This window comes from Microtus oregoni, unplaced genomic scaffold (assembly GCF_018167655.1).
Source record: "Microtus oregoni isolate MIOR12 unplaced genomic scaffold, Mior012 000002F_ref0000024, whole genome shotgun sequence".
Classification (NCBI taxonomy): domain Eukaryota; kingdom Metazoa; phylum Chordata; class Mammalia; order Rodentia; family Cricetidae; genus Microtus; species Microtus oregoni.
The window spans coordinates 26,777,422-26,796,984 of NW_024543061.1; the positions used below are offsets into that span (position 1 = coordinate 26,777,422).

General features: G+C 40.8%; 1 protein-coding gene across 3 annotated transcripts in view; it reads left to right on the plus strand.

Annotated features, from left to right (window-relative positions):
* Window positions 1–8,587: 8,587 nt before the first annotated feature.
* The window catches only part of Paip2b (poly(A) binding protein interacting protein 2B), a 40,376-nt gene continuing 29,400 nt past the window's right edge, over window positions 8,588–19,563 (plus strand). The window contains exons 1-2 of one of the 3 annotated variants that reach the window (XM_041633841.1): window positions 8,591–8,682; window positions 17,083–17,173. Coding sequence is in view for 1 of the 3 variants with exons in the window: in XM_041633830.1 (XP_041489764.1) it covers window positions 9,057–9,085 (29 nt within the window). In the remaining 2 variants the exon portion in view is untranslated. Of the gene's footprint in view, window positions 8,683–9,051; window positions 9,086–17,082; window positions 17,174–19,563 lie in introns of those variants that run through there. The other 2 variants (XM_041633852.1, XM_041633830.1) reach the window with 2 other exon arrangements.

The following is a 19,563-nucleotide window of genomic DNA, read 5'->3' on the forward strand; positions in this document are numbered from 1 at the left end:
CTTGTGTGGCACAATTTAATGTACAATGAATATATACAGAAAAAATGTTAAATCTTTATAGGATGTCACAGAAGAAGAAATGCTCTGTCTCCACAGCAGGCTTCCCACACTGTCCATTGCTTCTTCCTGGGGTGCCTCTAGGTACATACTGACGAAGGCGGGCTTAGGTGATCTCAGGCTCCTTAGGTTCACACAATCAGAAAAAATTCTTAAACATTAAACACACTGTCAACAGAAAAAATAAGGACAGTTCAGCTAGGCATGATGTTATTGGCTTCTAATTACAGCTCTCATGGGACTGAGGCAAGAGAATTGTGAGTTTGAGGACTACCTGGGGATATACAATCAGACTCTTTTTTTTAAAAAAAGGGAAAAAGGAGTGAAGAAAGGAAGGGAAGATCATGGCTACTCATAGAACAAAATATCTGTAAATAATGTATCTGAAAGAGGAATAATACCTAGAACACACACAAAAAAAATTCTAGCCAAATTTAGTGGAACACACCTTTAATCCCAGCACTCGGTAGGCAGAGGCAGGTGGATCTCTGAATTCAAGACTAGCCTTGTCTAAAGAATGAGTTCGAGGGCAGCTGGGGTTGCAGGAAGAAATCCTATTTTGAAAAATAAAGCAAAATTTCTATGTGTCAGGACAACCTGGGTTTAAAGCAAGCAAAGAATTGAAACAAGAATGTCCATCATGGACACGAGCAATCAGTTAAGCTTTGGAATACTGTTAAGTCTGAAAAGGGAGTGAAATAAAAATATATGAACTCTGATGGGATTAGATTACAAAATAAACAAAAGAACAAATACTTTGTGATTTCACTTATGAGATCTCCATAGTCCTTAAGTTTACAGACACAAAAAGTAGAATTGAGGCAGCAAGCATAAGGCTAGTTTACTAATCAGAGACTCCACTTAGTTTGTACACACCCTTCTTTTAACAATGCACCTGGAAGGGGCTGGAGAGATGGCTCAGAAGTTAAGAGCATTGACTCTTCTTCCAAATCCTGAGTTCAATTCCCAGCAACCACATGATGGCTCGCAACTATCTGTAATGAGATCTGGTGCCCTCTTCTGGCCTGCAGGCATACATGCAGGCATAAAACTATAAAACAGTCTTAAAAAATAAACAAACAAAAAAATGCACCTAGAAACCCAGGTGATTTCCTCTTTTAGCTTATGTAGGCACCGTATCCATGTGTACATGAATACATACACATATACATACACATATATACATAAGAGTGCATTCCAGGACAGCCGGGTCTATAAAGAAATCCTGTCTCAAAAACAAAACAAAACTAGATAGGCAGATAGACAGGCAGACAGACAGATCTTTTCAAAAGGAGTTGAGGTAATAGATTCATGAACCCATGAAAACAGAGGGCCAACCTAAGGGACCTGTTCTAGCTTGCTTCCTGTTGCTATGATAAAACACCATGACCAAAAGCAGCTTAGAGAAGGAAAAGGTTTATTTGGCTCACACTTACAGATCAAAGTCCATCACTGAGGGAAGTTGGGGGCAGGAATAGAAGCAAAAACATAAGCATGAATGGGAGGAATAAACACTGCTTTCCATTTCACCAACAGTTTCACACACAGCCAGCTTTCTATACAGCCCAGGACCACTTGCCCAGGGAATGGTGTAATCCTGATGGGGGAGAGTCTTCTGTTTTGTGTTAATTTCATTGGTTAAATAAAGAGACTGCCTTGGCCCTTTAATAGGAGAGAAAATTAGGTAGGCGGAGTAGACTGAACAGAATTCTGGGAGAAAGAAAGTCGAGTCAGGCAGTCGCCATGATTCTCCCACTGGACACAGAAGCAGGTTAAGATCTTCCCTGCTAAGCCACCTCGTGGTGCTACACACATTATTAGAAATGAGTTAAAGCAAGATGTGAGAGTTAGCCATTAAGAGACTAAAACTAATGGGCCAAGCAGTGTTTAAATGAATACAATTTCTGTGTTGTTATTTTGGGTAAAGCTAGCCATGCGGGAGCTGGGTGGCGGGAAGTGGCCCGCAGCTCCTTACAACATCGTCCACAGTAGACTGAGCCCTCCTATATCAGTTAACAATCGAGACAATCCTCCACAGATATATCCACAAGTCTGTTTCATTTTGACAATATCCCTCAATATCCCTTTTCAGGTGACTTTAGGCCATGTCAAGTTGATAGTTAAAGCTAACTGGACAGGACCTGAGTGTGCAGGAATTTTGCGCATGGATCTACAGTTAGGGATCACAGGACCATCTAAAGAAGCCTTCAACTTGAATAGGCAATCTTCAATGGAATGATATATACCTAACCATACAACTTCATAACGAAAGAGGCACATAGGAGATGTTAGTGGCTCTTTCCAAGTTTTCACTTCGTCACTTAATCTGTGTCTCTATGTCCAATGATGTCTTCACAGGACCCTTAAACTAACCATTTGACTTAAAACAGCCATTTCCCTGGCCACCCAGTAACTCCACCTTTTCTTTGTTAGCACTCATAACACTTGAATAATCTTGGGTTATTTCTTTGCTGCCAGTTAGAGCCTCTGCACACAATCCACATATTTTCATTCAGCCACATCATTTGCACACAGCCTAGAATGTCGTAGAAGCTCAGTAATATTTGCTCAATTGTAGTAATAAGGGCGGCGGGGCTACGTCCCCAGCACCCCGGCTGCCTGGCTAGCTTATGCCCGAAATAACAACACACAAACTGTATTCATTTAAACACTGCTTGGCCCTTTAGCCCTAGCCCTTACTGGCTAATTCTGATATCCTGATCAACCCATCTCTAATAATCTGTGAGCACCGGTCTTAGTGAGCACCGGTCTTACTGGGAAGATTCTAGCCTAAGTCCATCCTGGGTCGGAGCTTCATCCTGTGCATCTTCCCTGGAGCGGGGAGCATGGCGTCTCTCTGAGGTGTCTGCTCCCGAGAGGAGAGCTGTGGAGTCTGAGCTCACTTCCTCTTCCTCCCAGCGTTCTGTTCTGTTTACTCCTCCCACCTATCTTCTAACCAATGAGGGCCAAGCAGTTTCTTTTTATTTAACCAATGACCTTCCTCCATCACTCAATCAATGAATTTACTTAAGTGTGTATTTATTATCCTTTATTATTATAGCGTTTAACTTATAGATTAAATATGCATCCAGTGCATTCATTTAGAGTTTTATTTTGGGGTTTTGGTAGTTTTCCAAATTTCTTTTATTTTTGTAAGTGTTGACTGCACGTATGGATGTATACCAGATGTATGCCTGGTACCTAAGGTCAGAAGAGGACATCAAATCCCCTGGAACTGGAGATACAGACAGTTGTGAATCACCATGAGGGAACCAAACCTGAATCCTGTGCAAGAGCAACAAGTGCTCTTAACCTCTGGGCCCCTCTCCAGCTCCTGCAGGCGTATTTTTGTACAGTGGTACAATTCATGTAGACATAAAATCCTGGTTGAGGCATAGGAGCAAGACTTTGGGGTCAGATCATTTTCTTTTGTTTTGTCTCCCAGACTACCAAGTTAGAATTTCTACTAGACGGTTGTAAATATGATTCTAGAGGGACATAAAATGGAGGTAGCTCCTAGGAGCTGGAGAGATGGCTCAACCGTTCAGAAAACATACGGTTCCTGCAGAAGATCTGAGTTTAGTCCCCAGCACATTTGGCAACTCACAGTTGCCTATAACGTCAGCTCCAAGGGAATCCAATGCCTTTGGCTTCCATGGGCACCTTCACTCATTTACATACAAGTTAAAAATAAATAATTAAAAAAAAAACTATCACCAAAAAAGCTACAGAGAAACCCTGTCTCGAAAAAAATCCAAAAAAAAAAAAAAAACCAAAAAAACTATCAGATTCTGGACCATCAGTAAGCTCAGAAGGTAAAGGTGCCTGCCACATGTGAAAGAACAGAACTGATTTCTGCAAGTTGTCCTCTGAAGCATTAATCTAATTAATCAATTCTTTATCAATAAAAAATCAAGAGTCAAATATCGGGGTAAGAACCTGAAAGATCAGAGAACAGGGAGCAGACGCCAGTTGCTTCCTACCTCTTCTGTTCCTCTGTTCAAAAGGGCTCAGATCCTCTGAGATCACCTTACTACTTCCTACCTCTTCTGTTCCTCTGTTCAAAAGGGCTCAGATCCTCTGAGACCACCTTACTACTTCCTACCTCTTCTCTGTCTACAGTCCTCCAAGCCTTTATGGAGTGGCTGGCTCTGTCTCCTGACTCTAAGCAAGCTTTATTTGTCAGAACACAATCAAAATATCACACACCATTTTCTCCTTTTGTCTAAACAAAAAGCAAAGGTTTTAACTAACATAGTAAAATTATATACAATAAGTATAATAATTAGATATAAAAATATACAGGCAAGAATTACATTAACATTGTCTAGTTAATTTGCATTTAACAAATTCAGAGAAAATACTCTATTATCTATCCTATCTTGGAGAGTCCAAAGCGTTGTACCTAATTCTCTTTCTATCATAATTTGTATTACCAACAAACTATCTTTTTATGTCTCTCAGCCCTACACACTTTACACCTTTTTTGTGAGTTTCTTTTCTGAATTGGTAACAAGGAAAATTAGAACTAGAACTATCTAATTTCCAACTCCATCAGAGAACCAAGAAGGATAAAATACTACCTGAGTAAACAGAAAGTGCAGAGCCAACAACTTTCAAAACTAAGAAAAGACAGAAAGAACTGGCTATCTGAACAGCCACCCAAGGTCCTTCTGTAATGTTGGGGCATCCATCTTTGGCCTTGGTGCCGGAGAATTGTCTGTATTCTGTCAATCATGTTTTAAATAAATGCTGATTGGCCAGGCAGGAAGTATAGGTGAGTTAACCAGACAGGAAGTAGAGGTGGGGCCATGAGAACAGGAGAATGCTAGGAAGGAGGAAGCCCATTCCTCCCATTCCTGTCCAGACCACCAAGAAGCAAGATGTAATCTGCCCGGCTGAGAAAGGTACCAAGCCATGTGGCTAACATAGCTAAGGATAATGGGGTAATATATACTATAAGAGCTAATACAAAGCCTGAGCTAATGGGCCAATCAGTTTTATAACTTATGGAGATCTCTGTGTGATTTTCTCTGGGACTAAACAGCTGGGGGACTGGGCAGGACAGAAACCCCAAAGAGCCTGGCCCTCATGTTACAGGCCTACAGAGCTAGAATATCTGACAGACTTTTTTGTGAAGCAGGATTTTTGAAGGATTCTCTGCCTTGTCATGGCAAAAGTTGGCAGTCACTTTCTTTTGTGTCCTGCCTGTCCTGCTTGGGCAGCACACTGTCGGTAGTCAAAGCAAGGGCAGTTTCTTGCTCAGTGGCTAACTTTTGCCAAAAAGAAAGTAAACCCCATATGAAGTTTCCTCAATGTCCATCATCTTCTCTGAAGTAGATTGGTGATGCCAGAAGACATGTCTCATTGTCATATAAAAAGAACCTTATGCTATTAAAACATCTTAAATGCCGTATTCTGTAGATTCCATTAGTGTTTCAAGAACATCTGTCTAACTAAAATAGATCTCTACTTGACCTTGAAAACATACCTAACATGACTACAAGTTTGATTGTAATTGGTGACTAATCTTCATTTCTTCATTATTCTAAATAGTTTGTAATAATAACTTTCAAGGACTAGAAATTTATATTACATTGTTAAATGAGTCATAAAGGTACAATATTTTGAACAAGAGTAGAAATGTGTGTAAAGTATGTTCTAACAAAAATAACCTTAAATTTGTATCAATATACAAAAATATCTTAAACAAGTAGAAACATATATACAGCATAACAAAAATAACCTCAAATTGGTATCATTATACAGAAATCCACACCAATGTAAACTATTTGAGATTAGCAGTTGCTTTTCTAGCTTAAAAGCAAATTCAATAATCTACCCTTTCATCCTATCATTGCTATATCCCTCCTATTTCTTTTCAGAACAAGATCCCTGAATTTAGTCTCCTTTGTTCAGCTTTTTTTCCTGACCATTACCAATGACAACTTGTAACCAACCTCCCTAAATGATGACAAATATTCACAACCCACTAAACTACCCCAAAAATGCCCACTCCACCTCTTGGGAATGTGGGTGTCATGTTCTTAAAATTATGTCCTGCTGTCTGGGGGTGATGGCATCTTTAAAAAGATCCTAAAAAATTGAGATAATTGTCGAGTCCTGAGAGAGCTAGCTATATTATTTGTTGTCCAGTCTCTGTGTAATGGGAAAGTGCAGGAGTTATCTCAAGTCCTGGCTAGAGTAGACTGTGATGCTGGACCATCTCAGCTAGCCACATTGAAAATTTTCTGAGCAGTTTGCTGTCCAAAGCTGATCTTTTGGTGGTATTTGTTGACTTAGTGGCATTACCATAGTTCTGGTGGAATTGTTGTTGTGGGGCCCCATCCTCCTTATGGAGACTTCAAGGTTGCTGTTAGGCATGGTCATGGTTCACTGCACAAAACTTAAAACATTTTAAATGTCATATGCAGCAGCAGATCTTGAAGAGGTTAAAGGCCCACAGTTTTCCTTCATTATGATAAAAATTAAATTAGTTATAAAACTTTGGACTCACAAAGATAAGACAGATGATAGAATATTTTCTTTAATTTTTCCAGATACAAATAAACTAGATACTATAACTGCAATTCTTATATAATAACTGTTTTGTTATATATAGTTTTATTATCTTAAAGTTAAAACCTTCGGCCAAGCAGTGGTGCTTAAATCCAGCACTCAGGAGGGAAAGACAGACAGATCTGTGTGAGTTCCAGGACAGCCTGGTATACAGAGCAAGTTCCAGAACAGGCTACCATGCTACAAAGAAACACTGTCTTGAAAAAACAAACAAAAAATTTAAAACCTTTTTTAAAATTAGACAAAAGGGGGAAATGTTGTGAAATAATTCTGTATGCTGTGAAAAGGTATTACTCTCATTGGTTAATAAAAAGCTGACAGGTTGGCAGCCAAGTAGGAAGTATAGGTCGAACAGAAACCAAGAATGCTGAAATGAAGAAGGGCAAAGTGAAGAATCACCAGCCAGATGCAGAGGGAGCAAGAGATGAACATGCCATGTTAATAAAGGTACTTCCACATGGCAGAGCATAAGTAAGGAATATGGGTTAACTTAATATGTAAGAGCTATTTAGTAATAAGTGTGAGCTAAGGGCTGAGCATTTGCAATTAATATAAACCTCTGTGCGGTAATTTGGAAGCAGCTTCCAGGATGGGAAAACTCACCTACAGACCTCCACACATACCCACACAGATTAAAAAATACATAAATAATCAAATAAATGTGTACATTTAAAAAAAATCCCTGTCTTAGAAGTAGATTAGGTTCTCCAAAGGTGAGAAAAAAGATGGGTGATAGACCCGGAGTATCTAGAGGGACCAATCAGGGGAAGAGATTCCCTGAGAAGGGATGAGGGAAAAGTTAATGTTAGACAATGAATTTATCCAATTATCTTCATTATCTTTACTCCTTTACTAAGCCTATACTTTGTGTTGTGGTTTTAATTATCATTAGTAGGTAGGAGAATGTAAGAAGAGTTCCACTTTTAAAAACTTATGAAGGTTTAAAAATATATGAAAAGTTGTATACAGAGTTCCATTTTTTTAAATTTCGCTTTAATAAAAATTTATGTGCATGTGTATTTTACCTGTATGTGTACCATGTGCATGCAATACCTATGGTGGCCAGAAGAGGGCGAAGAATCCCTGGGTTTGGAATTAAAGGTCACCAAGTGGATGCAGGAAACTGAATCCATTCCTTATGCAAGAACAGATGCTCTTAACTGCCGATCCACCACTCCAGCCACCAATATTCTATTTTCTTTTTATGAACGTAACTCCAGGTTTTCTTTGTAGGTGGATTCCCTTGTTTTTTCTGAGACTTAGTCGCACAATATATCTCATATATCTCAGGCTGGCCCATTAATTTTTGATCCTCCTGCCTCAGTCTCCAGGGACTGAAGAAATCAAGTTTGTTTCTAAAATCGCGGACGCCACACTCTCCGTTCTTCCCAGTAGTCTCACCTGTTTAACCTCGGGACCTAACACCGAGTCAAATCCCTGCTCTATAGCTCTTAAAACTCAGCTGCAGCTAGACAGCAGAGGAAACCTGAGATACCCACCTCCCTCTTCCTCGGTTACCAGACAAGCGAGAAAGCCTGCCTTCTTAGCCAATGGATGAAGCTGGAGCCGAAGTCATTGTAAACAAACCGGGAGTCGCTGCATTCGGGCTCCTGGGGGCGGGGGGGGGGGGGGGGGGGGGGGGTGGGGGGGGGGGGGGGGGGTATGATTCATCCTAGGGCTGAAATCTAGGCGTGACCAGAGCTTTCCACAACCAATCACAGCTGGGAATCTCCAGCGAGGGCGGAGCGAATGGACAGATATTAAAACCAATCACCAGCTGGAACCAGTGAAAGAGGTGGGAGGGCATTGTTTCACATTTAGACCAATCAAAACCAGGTAAGTGAGCGGCATTCTCTAATGTCCAATAGGTGGACGGGGCGGTGTCCGGCAGCCAATGACTGGTGCCAGGGGGCGGGGTGAGACGCGTGTGTGCGGCCCGGGTGGGGGGGGGGGGACCTCGAGCGTTTGTGCGCCGCGGCTCGCGCTCTGAGGAGGCGGCGCTGTGCTGTGGTGCGGACCTCGGGGCGGCGTTGTCCGCGCGGCCAGGTGGGTTCGGGCGTCGGGACTGGACTTCAGGCCGCCCGGGGACACGCACAGCCCCGCTGTGTTTGGGCCTCTCGGGAGCGCGCGAGGCCCCTCGCCCTCTCCTCGCGGGCTGTCCGAGAACGCGCAAAGCCCCTTTCCCGGCGCGGCCCGGGCCCAGGCCGTCGGACGCTCTGGCGCTTGCCGGCCAGCTTCTCCCACCTCATCCTCTTTCACCATCTTTGCTATGGCCCGCCAACTCCGGCCGCTCCTCTGCTCCGCTGCCTTCCGCGCCTGTTCCCCTCGACCTCGGGATTTCAGCCTCTTTTTCCCCGGGAACTAGCATCTCTCACTTTGCTTCTTGTAGGCACCTGAAAGGGTGAAGGCGAGAGAGGCAGATGACGACGCTGAACACAGGCTCTGCAAGGTTCGGAACCGGAATGGGCTTGCTTAAACTCTCTGCCTCCCACCCTTTACGTGCCGTTTGATCACTCTCCTCTTCTAGAATCTTTGTCCCCAGAAAGTGCTTTTGCTCAGCACAGCTGAAAATGCAGGGGGAAAGGCTTCCCAACCGCAACCAATTTGAAATCTGTTACGTGGATGGAACGGGATTGTCTTTGACAGAGCTAGCCAAAGCATGAGTTTACTCTGTAAGGAAGGGCCTGGTCATGCCAGACGACCAGAAGATGAAGGACATGTGATGATCACACACAACCTCTGAGTGAATTACAGCAGCTCAGAAACAGCCTTCATTCAGCATGGTCGCTTTACAGAGAATCTGTTTGCACCTTCATAGTATGGCAATGTTTGGCGTCCGGTAGCAGAAGTAGCAGTTCCAGCCATATGTTTCTAGATGATCTTTTACATGGTCTCATACCCAGATAAAATGATGCCGGACATTTACTGGGAAGAAATTAGCTCATCACTTGTAATCTTGACTGAGTTTTAGAAGTTGAAAAATACTGGTCGGTGGGGATTTTATTTTGGGAGCTGGAGGAAATTGAGTGGTACCTTGGGTAGAGAGGAAGGGAAAATATGAATACGTCATACAAATCTGCACTGTTCTCATGGCGTTTTCATGACAATATCTGGAGGGTTGTTTTTTTTTTTTTTTTTTTTTTTGGTTCTCAAAAGAGAACAGTAAGCTGGAAGTTTAGCATCGGATTCACTGTGTTTTGAAGTTCAAAAGCTTTTACTGTTTTTCTTACCTGGCTCATAGCACATAACAGTATAGTTTCCTGTGTTTTGCTGTGGTAAGATTTTAGTCTTAATAGAGAAAGAAGTAAGCCTGTTCGAGTGAATTAAAAGCAGTCTACTCTGAGGTGACAACATTGTTTCATGGGCCATATGTTAGAGCATTATTAGTGAATCAATCACTCTGGAAAGACAGAATCTTAAAACTGGTGTAATTCATGTCAGTTATAGCGGTTGTCAAAGCCATGGGCAAACTGCAGGTCTCAGAGTTGGTCACTGGTATACAATATTGTGTCTGCAGTGGAAAACCAAATGTAGGTATCATGTCTTTGGATAAATCTGTCCTAGTGCTTGCTTTTTTCTTTTCTTTTCTTTTTTCTTTCTTTTTTTTTCTTTTTTTTTTTTTTTTTTTTTTTGATTTTCGAGACAGGGTTTCTCTGTAGCTTTTTGGTTCCTGTCCTGGAACTAGCTCTTGTAGACCAGGCTGGCCTCGAACTCACAGAGATCCACCTGCCTCTTCCTCCCGAGGGCTGGGATTAAAGGCGTGCGCCACCACTGCCCAGCTAGTGCTTTTTTCAACATTTAAATGGTAGCTTTTGCTTCCAATTCCCAGAGATCTGACCTTGATCATAGACTTATTAGAGACCTATAAGCCAGGATTAAATGCACAGAGGGTCTTGTAGTTCAGGGTAGAGACGCCCTGTTCCTCTGTGTTCCAGCCTCATCTTTCATTGCTCTAGACTCCTGAAGTGCATTTCCTTAACCTACCTGGCCCATGTAGATTATAATCATAAATCCTGAAAACCATTTATCCTGATAGATTTTTGTTTCCTGTATTTTGCACAACAGGAAGTGATTTTCAGAGGTGTGATTTGCCCACTAACAGGTGCCAGAGTTAAAACTCAAACTCTGTCCATTTAACCCCAAAGGCAGAGTTGACAGCACAAAACTACCCTTTCCTGCCTCTGTTCTTTGGCCATCTCTGTGTGAGTTCAAACCAAGAAGGTTCAGTCTTGCCTTACTTACCTTAATTTGGGACAAGCACAAAGAACAGTAGACATGTGCTGCTATCTACATATCCATGTGTATGATGTCATTTTTTTTTTGTGAGAAAAACACCTTAAAGAAGAATTTGTTCTGGCTTACAGATTAAGGGGTACAGTCTATCATAGCCGCTGGAGCTGGAAGGAGCTGGTCCCATTGTGTCCATAGCCAGTAAGCAGAGGTGAATGCTCAGCTCACTTGTTTTTTCTTACCTAGTTTGGAATGCTGCAGCTCACATTCAGGCTTTCATATTTCCATGGTGAGTCTAAATCTAGTAAAGATAACAGTGGTAATTAATCATCACACTGTGAATGACTTCAAAGGCACCACCAGTGTTAGTTTAGGGGTTACATGCAAATTTTAGCAAATAAAAAGATTTGCACATAGAATTGTACTTGTGAATAATCCCTAGTCCTCATTTCATGGTATTCCCTCCCTCCAAATCTATTTAGAGCGATCCTTTGGAGTATTGGGAAATCTGCTCACTTATTCAGTCAACAAATATTTATTAAGCACTTACTATAAGCTGTACTCTACTTGATAGCAAATGAGCTATAGATTAAGGTCCTGCCCTCTGGGTCTTGTATTTGAGTTAGAAAGATAAACAGCTAAGGCTTGTGTAGGTTGAGATTAGAAATTGTTCTCATCTGAGTTGACACTAAGTGTATTCCTTCCTGCTTCAGAGCCCAAGAAGACTTCCAGACCGCTTCTATTCTTTTATATTTTTGAGCCTTTCTCCAGTAACTTGAGGGGCGAGGGGAGTATGTATGTGAGCCTGTGAAAATGAAGACCAGAGGTCAACCTCAGACATTCCTTAGCACCTGGCCAGCTTTTTTGTGTGGAGAAGTATAGGATCTCTCTCTGGTCTGAAACTCAGCAGCTAGATTAAGGTAGACTGGCCAGCATGGTTCCGGGATCTGCCCAACTGCCTGGGCAGGGCTGGTATTACAAACTCACACCACCATGCTTGCCTTTTTTAGGTGGGTTCTGGGGACCAATATCAGGTCCCCATGTTTCTAAGACAAGTACTTCACTAAGTCATTGCCTCATTTATGAGATATAGTGCTGACCTGTTCTTTGAAATCTGCATCTGCCATCTACTAAGTGAACAGCTGTGGTACAACTTGGACTTTTGAACCTGTGTCCTAATTTCAAGATTGATGATGTGTAGACACTTTTACATTTCAAGGGAGAGCATGCACATGTTACTTTTGGTGATGGGGGACGAGTATAAAAGAGAATGGGAGATCATTTCAGCATCCATATTGTCTAGACCATAGTGCTTTCAAAACTATATAGGATAGTGGTTCTCAACTTTCCTAACACTATGACCCTAAACACAGTTCTTTGTGTTGTTGTGATTCCTAACCATAAAATTATTTTTGTTGTTACCTCAAAATTGAAACATTGCTACTGTTATGAATCGTAATGAAATATCTGATTTGCAGGATATCCAATATGTGACCTCTATGAAAGAGTCATTTGACCTCCAAAGGGGTTGTGGCCCACAGATTGAGAATCACTGATCTAGAGCAGCAACTTGGCCATATCTAAGATACGATTTTAGTCCTGGATACCCACCTTCGCATGCTTGTCCCCTAACATTTTTGTTTTCCAAAGGAGACTACCTGATCTTTCATCTTCTAAAATGGAAGAGTCCTATTGGGCAGAATTTTGAGTTAAGCCAGGTTCTTGGTTCCTGATTTCCAGGTTTAACCTGTATATCATCTTTAGCTGAGGCGCTGAGTCCTGGTCTGGTCCCTAGTAGACAAAGAAAAGGGGTTGGTTTCGTGTATTCTTTGTCTCACAAACAAGTATATTTGAATAGGATTCTGGATACAGTTACTTTTCTTCAGAGGATAACTGAGGGTCCTAGGACTTTGTGGGCTTCTCTTTAAACACTATTTTACATATTAGATCCTGTAAGATAAAGCATCTAGCAAAATGGTTGACATGTGTCAAATATTCACTATATCTTCTTCCTGGTGCTGCATCTAGTTGTATTGTGGTAGAACTACTTGTTCATATGGCTTTCTTCCTTACTACATTGTGAGCTCTATGATAGCAGGTTCCACAGTTCCATCCTTCTGCCTTTGATGCTTGATTGAGAACCTGATACATGGTAACTGGTTTTTTTGTTTGTTTGTTTGTTTTCTGGAAAAATTCCATGTTATCACTTTAAGAAGGATTTTTATTTCCTTTTTTTAAGATTTTATTTATTTATTATTAATTATTTATTAAAGATTTCTGCCTCCTCCCTGCCACCGCCTCCCATTTCCCTCCCCTGGTCAAGTCCATGGCAACTGTTGCACAGGTATCTGATCTGGGGACTTCTCAACTCCTCCTGAAAGGGAGGTGGGGACAGTTTCGGGAGGTAGGGGCAGTGGGATTACAGGCTTCCCCGAGAAGGTGTTATGTTAATCCCCCCCACACACACTTCTTCCAATCTTTTCTTCTTTGGCACATAGACCATCTTTCTTCTCTGCTACTTTACAGAATACCACAGTTTACATAGCCATTTCCCTTTGGTGGGGAACATTGTACTATTACAAACAGCCGCACGCCCTGTTCATGCTCATACACCCTTGATCAAAGCCTCTGAAATAGTTCAGATTAGATCCCCAACTGGTTACGTGTTCACTCAGCTAAAAGTTAGCCACATTCCTAATTCTTATTATATACAGAAACATGAAGCAAGATTTCTTTGGGCAAAGCTTGTGTACACTTAAGAGATGTTTATGTATCTCATCAAAATGACTGAACAACACCAAAGATTAACTATTTCTATTTTTAAAGTACATATATCTCTATGTATACACATAGCAAGTATAAAATAATTACTGTCTGAGGAAGGTGGCTCTATGTAGTGCTCTGTAAGCTCTCATTATTTTGTCTATCCTAATTTTTTGTGCTTTCCAATTTTTATAACAACAGTATGTACTGTTTCTGTACTTTAAAATTTTAATTGAAAATACCAGTTCAAGTAAAGTAGAACCTATTCTTGTCCGTATGGTGCCTCTGTGTGCTCAAAGAGCACCTCTCAGCAATCTGCATGTTACTAATTGTGCCTTTAATTTAATTTAGATTGCATTTTATTTCTGTTTTACTTCACTTTACATGGTAAATCAGTTGTTCATCTGTCTTTTTGCTGGTCTGTGAGCTCTATGAGGGTGTGTTTCATTATATTTTCAGCACTTAGATAGTGTGTGATGTGTAGGAGAGGCCTAGGTAGTGACTAAACAATGTCACTGTTACAGACTGCAGAATTTAATACCTGTGTTAATAAATTGTCATAGACACCTCAACTCCAGCTGGACAGTTTTACATTCTCCCCCTAAAACTTGTATCTGTTGTAAGTTTCTGCAGTCATGGTTAATTCATTTGTGCCATGCTCTCTGGCTGAGCCATTTGCAGGGTTGTTTTTTTTTTTTCCTTGAGTAATTTTTCATTGTTTACTTTTTATTTTTATTGCGATTTTTTTCAATATACCAGGCATACTCAGGACACTTAATCATCTTTTCATATCTGTTCCTCCTGTACTTGCTAGTCACCTTGAAATGCTGATTCAAGGTTTTGTCTATCTAGAATTCATTCTAGAAATACAATAGAGGTCTGAGTACAGATCAGCGGTAGAGCCCACTTTCTGTATTATTTTAAGTGGTTTGTTATTGCACTGAGTAGTAACAGTAAATCCTGAAATCCCTTTGAAACTAAAAATGGAACTGGAGTGATGGCTCAGTGTTTAAGAGCACTGGGTGCGTTTCAGAGGACCTGGGTTCAATTCCTAGCCCTCACACTGTGTCTCACAAATATCAGTAACTTCAATTTCAGGGTATCTAATGCTGTCTTCTGTCCTCTATTGGCATCAGCCTTACACATTGTACACAGACATACATAAAGACATAACATGAACACATAAAAATAAATAAATGAATGTTTTTGAAAAGAAAAAATGAAAAATGAAGCCAAAGTCATAGGTCTGACAAGGAACCTGAAAACTGGAGACATTGATTAAGGAAAGTGTGTGAGTGCACATGCATGCACACTACTTAAGTGTGTTATATTTAGATAATAAGTATTGTATACATGTTTAAGTTTTTGTTTGTGCCGTGTTTGTTTTGAGATAGTCTTATGTAGCCCAGGCTCACTTGGAACTCTGTGTGGACAATTTGTGCTAGGATTGCAGGTATGTGCCAGCACACCAGCAACAGATAAATTTTAGATTCTTGTTTGCCAGAGAAGATGGTGCTTTCTGAACTGAGGCATCACACGCAGGATGTTTGGGTGAGAAGGGGACCTCTGTATAGAGGAGTTTTGCTCCAGTGAGTTTTTCTGGCTTGTCAGTCTCTATGTCTACTTTTCTTCTCTCGGTCTCCCTTTTCATATTGAGCAGCCAGTCAGCACGGAGGTCAACATGGACTGTTTGGAGAAGTAACTGCTGTGCACAATGGCCTGGTGCTTCCCTGAGAGAGCTCACGCTCATTCTGTTCCCTCATCCCAGAGAGAAGTTTGGGTGAGGAAAGGGAAGGGAGAATTAGATTTTAGGCTAGCCATGATTCCGAAGTCTAGCAGCACATCAGGGAAAAAAACCAAAACAAAACACGGGCATTTTCTAAAAATCAGTATTGATTTCCCGGGGCTGTCTCCAAAGTATCTGAGTTGTAATCTCTTAAGGTGGAGCCGCAGAGACTACATTTTTAGAAACTTCAATAATTGTATGTGTTTGTCGACCAGAGGTCAGTGTTGATGTCTTCCTCGCTCTCACTTTATTTCCTTGTTTGTTTGCTCATTGTTTACATAGTCTCTTTCTGGAGCCCTGGCTGTCCTGGAACTTTCTGTGGAGATCATGCTGGCCTGAATTTCAGTCATGCACTTTACATTTTGAGACAAGTCACACTCACTATACGTGGACTCACTGATTCCACTAGACTAGCTGGATCTTCCTGTTTCTGTCTCCCCAGTGCTTAGGTTACTAGCATTTTACATGAGTTCTGGGGCTCAAACTCAGGTCCTCATACTTGAGAACTTTGCTGACAAAGCCATCTCTTCAACCTGGTGACCTAAAGAAATTTTATATTAACATCTTGATGTTAAATCTTGGGTTAGATGGTGCTAGTCTCTTGTGAATTTTCACCAACCTGTAGAATAAGAAAAATGAGGACATATTGTGTTTTTCATAAGACCAAATTCAAATGGTTTATCAAATTGTCTTTTGCATTAAATTGAGCCTTCCCTACGTTTTTCAGTGCTATTATAAAATGACATCAATAAGATTTTTTTATTTTGCAATTTAAAAAATTTGTAAACCTGTTTTGCTAAAGATATTTCAAAATATTTCTGGTTTATGAGTTCCTGAAGACTGTAGAGTACCTCAGAAATGTAGCAACTCTCAGAAATGAGATCCTTTGGAAGGTGAATCTGTAGAGGCTCTAAAGTCTGTAAGGCCAGATGAGACTCAGTCTAGAAAGATGTGCTCTTTGTGGTATATAATACTCTGATGCTCTAGGGCATCACTGTTAGACATGTTCATACTTCTAAGCAAACAAGAGTGTTTGTGCCAGGTGAGTAAATGAAGGCCTCGTATCAGTTGAGGTCAAGTTTTACTACCAGCTAAGTTCTGACATGAAATACAGGGGGAGGGGGGAGCTAAATTTTTTAAAGCTTTTGGGATGTTAAAGTTGCCTATAAGAGATTTTAGGTGGGGGCTGGCAAGGTGGCTCACAGTTAAGAGCGCTGGCTGCTCTTCCAGAGAACCTGGGTTTAATTCTCAGCACCCACATGGCAGCTCTCAATTGTCTGTAACTTCAGTTCTAGGGGATATAATACCTTCATACAGATACACATGTAAACAAAACACCAATGTACATAAAATAAGAATAAACAAATTATTAAAAATGTTTTTAAAAAAGAGATTATAGGTAGTCTGAAAGTATTAGCAATCACCAGATTGAATGTTAAGGGGTAGAGTGTATTGTAGTTTAAACATACTGATAGGTAATAGTGTTCCTTCCAACTACCTCAATTCTCATACCAAATAGCATTTTTTTTTCTTCAGCTCCTATTCCCTGGCTATTTGCACTATTTGAAAAAAATCAGTTGGTTTTCATAGCTTTTCTGAAATTAAATGTGTAGTAATTAAGAGCATGGGTTTTATCAGGTGAGGTGATAACATGCAATTAATTCCAGATGCCCAGGAGGCTGAGGCAGGAGCATGGCAAGTTTTCGGCCAACCTGGACAACTTAACAGGACCCTGTCCAAAAAAACAAAACAAGCCAGGTATGGTGGTGCATGCTTTTAATTCTTGTACTTGGGAGGCAAAGGCAGGTCTTGTTCAAGGCCAGCCTGGTCTGCATTATATGGTCTAGGCCAGTCAATGTTGACATAGTGAGACTAAAAGAAAAGTAAAACAAGCATCAGTATGGACTTCAGGAAAGAAAAATCTAAGCTTAAGTCAGGTTCTGGCACTTCCATGGCGAATTAATACCTCAGGCCAGATTGAAGAGCCTATGAAAGAATAGCCATCAAGTACTTGTAAGAGCTGTAACTTCATTATTGTTCTATCCCCTGGATTTTGAGTGGTTCACTTGCTTTTTTCTATATTCTAAGTTACTGGGAGGGGACTTTTCTTATTCTAAAAGGTCTAGTGCAGTGGTCTCAACTTTCCTAATGTTTACAGCGTCCCTTTATTACACAGTTCTTCATGTTGTGGTGACCCCCCAACCATAAAATTTTTTCATTGCTACTTCATAACTTCAATTTTGTTACTGTTATCAAATGTAATGTAAATATTAAAAAAAAATATTTTTTTGACACAGGGTTTCTCTGTGTGACAGTCCTGGCTGTCCTGGAACTCACTTGTAGACCAGGCTGGCCTCGAAGATTCACCTGCCTCTGCCTCCCGAGTGCTGGGATTAAAGGTATGTGCTGCCGCCACCACCCAGCTATAAGTAAATATTTAATTTGTGATCCAAAGAGATCAAGACCCACAGGTTGAGAACTGCTGGTCTCGGGGAACTTGGCTTAGATGCTTTCTTCATGACTTTAGTTCTAGTCTTACAGTTTACATACTTAGTCCAAGGCTCCTGAGCAGTTTTTCCCAAGGTCTTGAGGTGTAGTTCATTCCACTACTGAAGCTTTTTCCTTTATAAAACCTCCCTATTCCTGACCTGTTTGTCTTCACTGTGCTGCCATACAGGGAAGCACTCTCCTCCTTCCCAGAGAGCAGTTCTGCCTGACCTTGGCCTCCTGAGCAAGATTCCATCAAATAGTTAACTTAAAAAGTTTGTCCCACTTGAAATATGGCTCTTCCCAGGAAGCTTTAGTGTGTGTGTGTGTGTATCTCTTGTGTTTCTGTCTCATTAAAACATGTTTAGGCTCTCTTCTCCCTCTTAGTTATGACAGTTCTTTTTATTTTTCTTCTCAAAATTGTATCAGATACAATGGTCATTTGGTTGGTCTTGGTAGTATAGAATTATTTGACTTCAGATGATTCCACTGTGGCAGCTTTTTTTCTGGCCTTCAGCTTATGAGGAGATGATCATGGCCACTAAATAGTAAACAAAAACACATAAACATTTTGTAAAAGTCAGCTTTAAGTAACTGAAACTGTCAGAAACAGATCGGAGCAGGGAGTCATCAGTTTTGCAAAATGCAAAGTGATTATATTCTTACCCTGAAAGGCACATCCTTGAGAAGAGAGACTTGGAATACCAGTACATTCTAGAAATGGCAGATACCAGCAAAACCATTTCTTGAGGGCCAGGAGGTGGGTGCACAGATGCATGCTAGAAGCTCACTCTCAGGAAATCTTCAAGGTTACAAGTAGACTATTCCTAATACAAATAATTTGAGTCCAGTTTTCTTAGAGAGGTGATTACAGGGGAGATCCTGTACTCCGAACTGTCTTCAGACTCTAGAGTGGGGAAGAAAGACTCTTAGCAGAGATGTCTTCAGACTCTAGAGTGGGGAAGAAAGACTCTTAGCAGAGATGTCTTCAGACTCTAGAGTGGGGAAGAAAGACTCTTAGCAGAGATGTCTTCAGACTCTAGAGTGGGGAAGAAAGACTCTTAGCAGAGATGTCTTCAGACTTCTGTCACTTCATTTCTGACAGTTCTGCTTTTGTTGTCAGTTGACATTAGAGACTTGGTAAGAAAAGTAACACTTTTTAGGTGTAATAATTGCCTCAATTTTTTATTAGTCTTTGTTAAAAAAAAAAGACATTGTTTTAACAATGGTATATTTCTTTTTGGAGCTAAGCTAGAGAAATCAGGATCCCTCTGCTGACCCCTATTTGATATTTTCTGAAAAGATGATTTACCGCCTTCAGCTATGGAAAATCTGAAGATGGATCTGGGTACAATCTTGTCGTTAAATATTGGTAAATCTGTTCTCCCTTTGGAAATGCTTTTAAGTGTGTTATGGAGCCTATTGTGATTTTTGTACATATTCAATAGGATAATGTCATAGAACATCTATCTTTAGGGCATTGTTTATGAAAGTCGATGGTCTGTTAATAGGCATTAGGTTAAAAAATGAAATAAATAGCTAGTTGTGGTGGTGCACACCTTTAATTATCAGCACTCTGGAGGCAGAGGCAGGTAGATCTTGAGTTCCAAGCTAGCCTGGTGTTCTTAGTTCCAGAATAGCCAAGGCTATATATAGAGAGA